Here is an 11,019-nt window from a genome sequence, read left to right on the forward strand (position 1 = left end):
TCATATTGATGACCAATGAAAATGAAGAACCAAGAACTACAGAGACATGTTGACAGTAGGAGGAAGAAATCAGTGAGAGAAATCAGATCACACACTGAAATTCATTACATCATAAATTACTTTCAAGTCATTAATCATGTTCGTTAAGTAGTGCGCAAAATTCACGAATGTAACATGAACAACAGAAGATGCGTTTGCTATTATGGTACACATCATAAAAACAATCTGTAATCAGTTTATTACATAAGCATCTGAACAAACAATCTGAATAAGTTTGATTTCCTTTATTTACAAACAATATTCACACAACCCTTGCCAGTACTGGAGTGGAATGTGCTGACGAGAGAGTCAAACGTAAGCACAAATTCTAGAACTGTACATACTTCACGGACGTAGACATCCTCAAATCGCATATCTATACGCCAGAAACTTTATGTTGGGGACCACACTGACAAGTTGTTCACATTACCATAAAACCTCCTCATCTTGGACGGGGTAGTCACAAACCCCAAGTGACAATGTTTCAAAATTTCTTAAACATTTCACCACTGCAAAATCACATTACTACAGAAACGAATTATGTCAGTCTGTGTGGATCTGGTATTATTCACAGGTATACATTCCAATTGAAGCAATCTGACAACAGGGGTAGAAATAATGCAGTGTATGATATTATGGAAATCAGTCATGATTTAAAAAAAAACAACATTTGTGAGGCATCGTGGTGAAATCGGGCATTCGTCAAAATGATGAAATCAAAGAAACAGACATTTTTCCGCCAATTTCGCAATTTTTATCGAATTTTTTTGTTTTTGTTTTGACGAAACACATTTTACGTCCATTTAAAAACACACATTTCTATGTGGATAGTTCTGAAAAATGATGATCAAAGGCGCACAGAATATAAATTTTCAGTTTCAAAGGACTCTCAAGCTATGATGTCACCAAATTTGGGCAGCCATTTTCTCCCTAATTTTACATCTGAAACCAGGCAAACCCAAAATCTTTCAACCACAAATATCTCGACTTCTAGATGGATATTTTTTCATTGAAAGCAAGACAAATGAACAAGCATTCAGATGATAAATATTACTCCACATGCCTAAAAATTAATGAGTGCCTGATTCCACCGCGCTGGTGACACATTTAATTCACAGCACTTGTAACTCAGTGACTAGGTCAGGTGGATAAGGAATGTTTGGGATTTCGTAAAGAACATCAGTTGTTTATTGGTACAAAAACACATTTGTCTGTTGTTACAAAACACGTCAGCTGTCTCTCGTTACAAAACACATTAGCTCTCTGTTATTACAAAACATGTAATTTGTCAGTCGTTACAAAACACATCAGTCTTTTGTCACAAAACACATCACTTGTCTCTTGCTATGGAATACATCTGTCTGTTGGTACCATAGGTTGTCTATTGGCACAAATGTTTATCAGAGGGAAAAATCAGGCATCAGTCTTTTTTTCTTCATGAAACTTGTACAGTCAGAAATATAAAACAACATGAGCCGGTTCTGAGCTAGAAGTGTAGGCCCTGGGACATGATGATCTGGTTGAGCTTTTCCTCCTTGGCTCGTCTCAGATGACATACCTGGGGGAGAGGCAAAAAACACAAACGTTACCAGTCATATACCATCATGGTAAAACATAACTCATAACACACAGTACTTTCATACCACAAACATCACAAGTCAAAACTCTCTAGTTAGGATATTATAACCCATAACACACAATACTGTCACACAAAAATGTCACACAACACAATGAGTCAAAATCGACCAGGTAAAACATATGATGATGTATGTTATATGAAATAACCATTCTTGGCTTCCAGGTACAAACAGTCCAAACCTATGACATTTGACATCTATTCTGCAGTGCTGATAATGAGACAAAGTAAAAAAAGAGGAAAATATTCCAACCCGTTGCAATCCCGAAATTTCAACATAGAACGCTAATACTAACTACAATAATATGACAGACACCTTTTATTTGTAGTAATATTTTGGAAAAAACAAAAAAAGCGGAAATCCGCGGAAAATTATCAGCACTGATTCTGACCATCTAGAGATCCAAATACTTTTCAATCTCTTTTGAGAACTTTTCAGCTTACAGAAGTACAGGCCACAAGAGCTAACTGGACCAAAGATTTCAACTCATAAAGCCAACATCTAACTCTCATCACTTACTAACAACTCCACTGAATAAATATGTTAAATGCGGAGAGGATGAAAATTAAAGCTTCACTAAAACACTGCAGGATGAACTGATTTACCAGTTTGGTTTCTGACATATAAAAAAATACATGACAAATATTAGACTGATATATGGGAGCTATAGAACCGACTTGATAAATCACTGCAACGTTGTACTGACAAGGTTCAGTCCTGCACCTGTCCCTTGGGCCCGTCACTAAGTCAGGAGAGACTTTCTGTCACTAAGTCTCACCTCAGTGGGACCATCTGTCACTTTGTCACAACAAAATGGGACTTTCTGTCACTTAACCACATCTCAATGGGATCTTCAGTCACTTTGTCAAAACAAAATGACATCTTTTATCCACATGACTCGGTCCTACATCTGTCCCTTGTGCCGGTCCCTTATAGAAACATCCTTTCTCTCTTCCACGTATCTATCACTAAGATCTCTCTCACTGCTACATTTTACACCTGACAGTAGCATGCATGAGAACAAAAATGTCAATAGAGAAATCACATAAAGGAACAGAACTCATATATTTCAATTCCATTGCGCTAGGATTTCATATTCTACTGTGAGCCTTACAAAACAAAACTTACAGTGCGTCTCTCCATGAAGGCTTTGAGAAAGTTATCAGCATCTATTTCTTCTGTTTTGAGAAAAAAGAAAATGAATTAGTCAATGTCTTGTCTGTCTATCATTTTATGAAAGTCTATACACACTGAACAAAGAAAAAAGAATAGAATGTCCACCAATTTTCTCTAAATGAAGACTACACACTCATTTTCCTTGATATTTCAACAGCAAAAAACATCTTGTACCAAAACACTTTAGAGTAACTCTCATACATCTAGCAAAAACTATTGTGCACACACTCAACTGCATATATTTTATTGTTCACAAGCTTTCTTGTGTATATATGGTCCCTTTTAAGGACAAGCGGTCTAACCCAGATTTCTGAGGTTTCCAGAAATCTTCACATACACCAAAAATGGGCATTGCCCTATCTATAGAAGTTTGGTTTCATTGGTGTGTATACATGTTTGGTTATAGAGAAAACTCTCCTTGTCATTTAAAGAAACTGAACAAGGGACAAAAACTTTAACTTCTCAAACAGCATTTTTTGGGATAGCCCCCTTGTGCTTAAAAGCGACCATATTCCATTGCACACATTTCATTGTGCACATGCTCAATTGCATGCACACTGTAGTGTGTTCATACTTTATTGCATATATTCTATTGTAGATATACCCTATTGCCTATATAAATCTACTGCATGATACATACTGTATAGTACACATCACTGTTTATTACAAGCAAAAGCATTTGTTTTAGTTTAGTTTTAGTAGAGGTTTTACGGCGCTCGCAACTGCATAAGGTCATATGAGCGCCAGAAGATTAGAGATGTTACAAGAGAGTAACAAACATAGAAAAGAATAAGGGGAGATAAAGGCGATAGATGTTTGATAGGAAAGAAGAAGCAAAAGTATACCCCCCCAAAGACACGTTCCCTTTGAAGAGACCAACAAAGTCAAAATACCTGTCTCATCTGATCTACATGTATCACTTACTGTCTAGAAACTTCTCTGCTAGTTTCTCTGACTCTTCGTCGGCTTCCATCACAGCGACCTTGAGGTTTGTCTGAATGTGGGACGGGTGGAACTGCTCCGAGAGTCCATTATGTCGCAGACAGACACTCTCAAACTCAGCCCTCACCTGGTCATACTCAGCATTCTGATGACCAATTAAAAATTAATCAACATATGGCCACCAGATACACTGATCACGATAATTGTCTTATATTTATTGACCATCTGAAAATCTACTGGGGAGGAAACTACCTAACACTTGGCGTATATCCGAGAGAGGCATGAGAGGCCGGAAGTGAGAGGGAAATGTGAAGGAAGTGAGAGGAAAAGCGGAAGAGAAGTGTGAAGGAAGAGACAGGGTAGTGAGAGGGAGGTGTGAGGAAAGTGAGAGGAAAGTGAGAGGGAAGTGAGAGGAAAGTGAGAGGGAAGTGAGAGGAAAGTGAGAAGAAAGTGAGAAGAAAGTGAGAGGGAAGTGTGAGGGAAGTGAGAGGAAAGTGAGAGGAAAGTGAGAGGGAAGTCAGAGGGAAGTGAGAAGGAAAGAGAGGGAAGTGACAGGAAAATGAGAGGATGATCAGACAACAACAACATTCCTGTAGTTGGACAATTCCCCACAAGACAGAAAATGAAAGAAAAAAAACAACTGTGTCCATGTCTCAGGCCCTTTCCTTAATAATAATGTCCAAACACACATGCCAAACATAATCAGCAAATTCATTTAGGACGGCTGTCCCAGCATTAACAGGAAAATGGCCATATCCAAGTAACTCTCAATTATTATAAAAAAATTCTTTGAAAAGTGCTTAGTAGTTCAGGGAATACTCAATTTGAGTGCACCTCTAGAAACAAACAAAAATCAACGCAACCATTTACTACATCACAACAAATATAGAAAACACTGCAAAATTGGTCAAAAGAAGGGATTAGAGCTGCAACTCAATTCCTTCACAAAGAGGGGAACTTGAAAGCATTTATGATGAGAATGTATTAAGTAAGTCAAGGGTCTACAATTAGGGGCCATGATCAGTTTCCCAAACACAGAAAACATGCTGAACGCATTTGAAAAACTAATTCCTGATGTCAGGAGGCTCAAAATCCACGACACTGCTCATGCCCTAGATCTTTGTAATTCAACAGTTCACAGAACTGTTTTTAATGAGCTGGGATACAGAAAAGTATCAGCTTGGTGGGATCCATAACAGCTGACAGATGACCACAAGACACAGCGCGACAATGTTTGCATGGCATTGTAGGAATGATTAAGACAAAATGCGAAAGACAACATGGGACCTGGGCCTGCCAGTGACTTCAAAGAACCTGAAGAAAGCTTTTTGGATCAGTCCTGATCTTGCCCCTTCAGGCTTCCATCTGTTTGGATCAATGCAGTGATATCTAGCCGTCAGGAAAATCACCGATGACACAAACCTTGTGAACAACGCCAGAAATTGGCTACGGTCCCTTGATATAAAATTCTACAGGGATCGTTTGCATTTACTGATGCAGCAGTGCAAAAAATACTTGACTTCATGGGGACTATGTTGAGAAATAAGGAGAATGTTTAGCCAACTGTATAAATTGATTCTCAATCATGACAAAACTTTCCATTTTATAGCCATTTCTTGGTAATTCCAGTACTGTCCTTATATAGATATACTACATCACAATCAACTGCATCTACTCTTATATATATCGAAATATAACGAGCAACTGAACCATATGTGAGACAGCGTGATGAAATCCGGAGCTCGTCAAAATAACGAAAGTCAAGAAACTGGCAATTTTTATAGACTTTCCTTTTTTTGGCTCATTACCTTTCATGGCCTTTAACTAATTCGCTACGCCGAGCCGTGGGCGGTGGCGCGGCTAAAGTGCCGTCAGCACGCTAAGCCGCCCCCGGCGGCTCGAGAACCCATCTTCAATTTTAGCTTAGATTCTATTTCAATCCAAATATCCATGTTAAAATAAAGGTCATAATAAAACATTGACTTCCGGGTCAAGCATTTCACTGAAAATCGGAAGTTTAGATTCAGTTTTAAAATGCGATTTCGTAGTTTATTTGACTTTGTTTTATCGCGATGCCAAAATTATAGCCTAGACACCAGTCTTAGTAATTTTACACAACAAAATCTATCATTATTTTGCCCACTAAAGAAGTGTAGGACTCTTTTTTTATAATATTGATACGATTAGACTCATATTGCCAATGCACTGTTATTGAGAAATCAATATTTTTGAATTTGTGGCCCCAAAGACCTGTGAACTGCACACTAGTCATCATCTCTTTCGCCCTCCCGAAAAAAATTCGTCCACAAGCCGAAATTAATATGTAGCAAATGAGTTAAAGAACACATTTCTGTGTGATTTTACTGAAAAATGTGGATTAAAGGAATAAAAGATTTAAATTTTTTATTTCCAAGGACTCTCAAGCTAAGGAAAAACTTAATTTCGGCAGCCGTTGTCTTGCTAATTTTACTTATGAAACCAGGTAACCCTGACCTCCTTCAATCGCCAATATCTTGACTTCTATCCAAGACAAAAGGATATTTTTTCCATCAAAAGCAAGGCAAATAAGCAGTCTTTAAAATGATACCAATAACTCCATATGCCCCAAAATTGACGAGCATCTGATTCCACCGCGTCGTGACACATATATAACAATAAATAAGAGTAACTTCAAGAGCACACAGACAGGCTGAATACACAATGTGAAAAGCTCAACATGAAAATTAGTAAAAGCAAAACGGAGACAATGAAAATCAGAAGAACACCTGGAAACTTTAACATCACAATCGACGGAAATCCGCTGAAACAAGTCAGCGAGTTCAAGTATCTTGGTAGCATCTTTTCGGAAGACGGACGTCTCAACAGAGAAATTGAGACGAGAGAACAAAAGGTTAACAGCGTCAGCTACCAGTTTGCCAAACTCCTCAAACATCCTCACATTCCCATTGAGACCAAAGCCAAGCTCATTAACTCTACCCTCATCTCCACCTCGACCTACCAGTGCCAGACATGGACCCTGACCAAAAGTCAGGAACGTAAGATAACAACCTGCGAGATGAGATGTCTTAGGAGAGCAGTCAACAAAACCAGACGTGACATGGTCAGGAACAACAAGATCAGAAAAGTGGTGGGAACAGCATCTGTCCTCCATAACATTTGAAGGCAAACAATCAGGTGGTTTGGACATCTCACACGTATGGCACCTAACCAGCTCGCCAGTAAAGCCTACTACAGAAAAGTATCAGAGTACAATGCAAGAGGAAGACCAAGAAAGACCTGGATCCAGGGTGTGAAGGATACCCTGAAAACATACAATATCCCACCCAGCCAGGCCATCAAACTTGCTAGAGACAGGAAAGCTCTTTCTCCCCTCGACGCCCTAGAGGAACAAGAGGACAGATAAAGTAAAGTAGGTATAACAATAAACACCTTTGATGAATCGAGAGCCTCACGGAACAACATCAAAAACCCAAGCAAAACTGCATTCCAAAAGATAGGGATTTTTAAGGGTATGAGTGAATTTCTGGTCTCACTTAATGAGATGGGAGGGATTACCTTGGAAATAATGGATTCTTTCAGGTTTTCAATCTCTGGTTTCTTTGATAGATTAGACTCTGTGAAAAGAAAAAAAAACAAAGTGCAAGGACATATAACATCGTATTCTATCCTTTCTCCTATGTTTACTTTCGTCATGTGTATTAAGATCAAATTAACTAAACTAATATGTATTAAAATCAAATTGACAATACCAATGTCCATAAAGATCAAACTGACAGTACCCATGTATTGACTATACCCATATCTTCAGTAAACTGTTAAAATGTCGTAAGCCCAGAAAGCAGAATTTTTCAGGAGAAAAAACTTTTATTCGATATTCTCACAATAATTGTGTCTACTTTATATATCTTTCCCTGCTTTTTTCTTCACTATCTAGAATTTGAATTTGGACAAAAATATTTCTTGAGAAGAATAAAAAAACGCTTTTTTTTTTCATTCAAAATTTTAGGCTCAGTACATTTGAACGATATGTATTAAGATCAAATTGACTCACGTGCAAGCTGTACACAGGAACTGGAAAGATTTTCTCTCTGCTGTGCAAACTTTCCTAGATCTGGAATTTTTAAGACCATTTCTAGAATTCTCTCTTCATCCTCCATTAGATCATGTAACTCTGAAAGCCTGTAGAAGTTTTGGAAGAAAAAAAAAAAAGCAAGTTTCAGTTACAATACATACAGTACTCTATGTATTACTCTAAATCGTAGTCAACTTAGAATTGAACCCAATTCCCTGTAATTTAATGCACAAAGGCTCACAGAGCACATCAAACTACAATGTGTACATATAAAGAGCAATGATACAACCCCTTACAACACAGATTCTTCAACATATTTCAGAATAAAAAGTTGTGTAAATTCAGTCTATGTTCTGTTTTCATTCCATCTTTGACAGAATTTAATAATAAAAATCAACCTCTCCATGGTATCACATGAATACAAATCTCAGTCGAACGAGTAAAGCTACATGCAAACTTGCCAACATACTCACAAGAAATCATTGAAACTGTCAAACGACACAGTTACCTTCATCTGCCTATACAGCAGGTGGAGACAACCATTATGGTCCTCACTCACTTCTGGCTAAACTTACTACTTGGCTCTACCCTCAACACAATCCACTGTACATGACAATGAGTGCAGTTAGACCAATTTGACCGGAGCCATTAGGCGCTTCACCACTGCACACACAATATATGAGTTCAATTCCCATGAGGGGAGGTTTTTAATAAGTCCCTCCATCTGTCTGCAGGGATGTTGTATCCCTCTCAGTCCAGGTTGGCCAAAACACCTGACAGACAAGATCAAATCAGCCGGCCTCCTAAATATCTAAATTTTGTCAAGAGGGGCATATAACAGTTACAATCACAATCTTTGCTCAGTATTAGGAAAACCAAAGTCTGTTTCACCAAATCTGGTAGTAAACACTCACCCCTCCCCCCAAAATTTAATTCCCTAACTCACTTCATATCTTTCAGTGTGGGGAATTCTGCACTGAAATTCGGCGCGTTGAAGGCCATAGGTGATGTCTGCTCAGGGCCTAACTCCCCCGCGGCACCTGTTATGCGGCGCGGGGGTAAAGGTGGAGGTATTGTTGGGTGTCGGCCGGCTGCGTTGGGCGTGGGTTGAGGGAAGTGGCCAGTTGAGCTGGGGGCAGTCTGTGGGAAGTGACCGGCGTAGCTGGGTAGGGAAGTGACCGGAGGGCTGGATACCATGGTGGAGCCGATGGTCGGGTTGTTAAAGCCAAGGATGCTGCACGAGGAGAGCAGGTCAAGATCAATAATACGTTAATGGTACAAAAAGACAGTTTCTTACATTTTAAAACATAGTTTTTCAGTGACAGTAGCTGCAAATACAGTCAAATTAATGCGACATATACCACTTTCCGCAAGATTCAAGCAAAGCTGAATTGAGTTAAGGTACAAAAAGACAGACAATGTTCTATGGAAGTGTAAAGTCATTAAGGTACAAAAAGACAGTCGATATTTAATGGTAGTCTTAAGTCATTTAAAAACAGACAGGAACAACTAAATCTGTACATTTCTAGTGCCCTTATTTTTTCCCCAGTGGTTTTTGACTGGTCAAAGTGATTAGACTAAGGTCAAAAAGGCCCAACACTCTGTTATCATTAAAGTAAAAAAGACATGACACTCTATCAGAACTAAGTTTTAAAAATCCACACAATTTGTCAGTACTAAGATCAAAAAGACCTGACAATCTCTCATCATTTATTAAGTCAAAAAGTCCTGACAATCTTACTAGTGCTGAGGAACAACAGCAGGCGGGTTCTTCCTAAACTCTTCCAGGACGGCCTGAACAGCCTGGCCTAGGTCCGAGTGCATCGAAAACTGAAACAGAAATAAGAACAACAAATCTAGTCAAAACCAAGTCAAAAAGTACAATTAATGAGGACTTTTACTTGCACAGATACTTCTGATCAGTTTTAGTAAGAGTTTAACAGCACTTGCGACACAAATAGATCACATGGGTGTCCAAGATTAGACGGGTTACTAGAGTGTAATACACAAAGAAGAAAAGGAAAGATGAGGAAGATAGACCTTCGACAGGAAAGAAGCAGCAAAGAACACAATAGTGCCCCCCCCCCCCACCAAACTTCCCACCACTTCTGTTTGGCACAAACAAGTACACACAAACAATCTGTGCTATCAGAGATTCGAATTCAAACATTCAAATATATAGAAAGATATCTGTCCCCAAGTCCTAAAATCATTAACAACTATGACTGAAAACACAAAATCTAAACATCACGATCTCAGCATATAACTGTCCTCAGAGAAAGTTGCATTTGAAAATAGCAAAAGTTGCAACAAGTTGCAAGAAAAATTAGCAAAAGTTGCAAGAAAGTTGAAAGACGTGTATAGCTGGAAAAAATGCCACGGAACTATTGGAATATATTGTTGCTATGCTCATTGCAATCAAAAGTAACCAATATGAGTTTTGCTGGATCAAAATCAAAAGTTAAATGTGAATGTCTACAAAAAAAAATTTTTTTAAATGTGTGTACAAAAACAGTTTGTCCCCTGACATGTGCGTCAGGTCCTTACGCTCTCGCTGACATTGGGTAGGTGTGACCAGCGTGGTTTGGGGCTGTCCAAATATAATCTTACACTTTCTTTGTTACTCCCCCCCCCCCAATCCCATAATATTACGTTACTCGCTTTTAATAATAATACGACATTTATATTGCGCAAATCAGAGTTACAATCACTCTTCTATGCGTTTTACTTTTAAATTATTAATTATAGTATATGAAAAACATGCACACACACGCATGTGACATAGTAATTAAATACGGTACAAGCGAACTTTTCCAGAAAAACTTACGGTATCATTTTACCACTTTAACCGCACCGCTGTAATTGTAATCAAAATTAGACTAGATCTACATGTCATGTAGCCCAGATATCTACCAATCAGTGTATAAAGTGCGAGATGACTTCAGATGACATACATAAATATATCGTGCTTGCCTCTCGGAGTCCACAGTATCGCCACAATGCCGTGCTTACCGCTCAAACTTACTCTAAGTGAATAGTGTAGTTACTCTCTTATTATGTTTTTTTTTTTTTAATTACGTTGTCATATAAATTACATTTTCCTTGATTATTTTTCACCTTACAAAAGTGTTATCTTACATTGGTTCAACCCCC

General features: G+C 38.4%; 1 protein-coding gene across 1 annotated transcript in view; it reads right to left on the reverse strand.

The window, feature by feature from the left end:
• Positions 1 to 1,465: 1,465 nt before the first annotated feature.
• Positions 1,466 to 11,019, reverse strand: part of LOC101851809 (vacuolar protein sorting-associated protein 37A) — a 26,372-nt gene continuing 16,818 nt past the window's right edge. The window contains exons 4-10 of the mRNA XM_005100020.3: positions 9,608 to 9,696; positions 8,813 to 9,100; positions 7,846 to 7,973; positions 7,350 to 7,408; positions 3,777 to 3,939; positions 2,805 to 2,854; positions 1,466 to 1,597 (exon numbers count right to left, since the gene is read on the reverse strand). Coding sequence (XP_005100077.1) covers positions 1,526 to 1,597; positions 2,805 to 2,854; positions 3,777 to 3,939; positions 7,350 to 7,408; positions 7,846 to 7,973; positions 8,813 to 9,100; positions 9,608 to 9,696 — 849 coding nt within the window. The 3' untranslated portion in view covers positions 1,466 to 1,525. The remainder of the gene's footprint in view (positions 1,598 to 2,804; positions 2,855 to 3,776; positions 3,940 to 7,349; positions 7,409 to 7,845; positions 7,974 to 8,812; positions 9,101 to 9,607; positions 9,697 to 11,019) is intronic.

This window comes from Aplysia californica, unplaced genomic scaffold (assembly GCF_000002075.1).
Source record: "Aplysia californica isolate F4 #8 unplaced genomic scaffold, AplCal3.0 scaffold00233, whole genome shotgun sequence".
NCBI classification, from domain to species: domain Eukaryota; kingdom Metazoa; phylum Mollusca; class Gastropoda; order Aplysiida; family Aplysiidae; genus Aplysia; species Aplysia californica.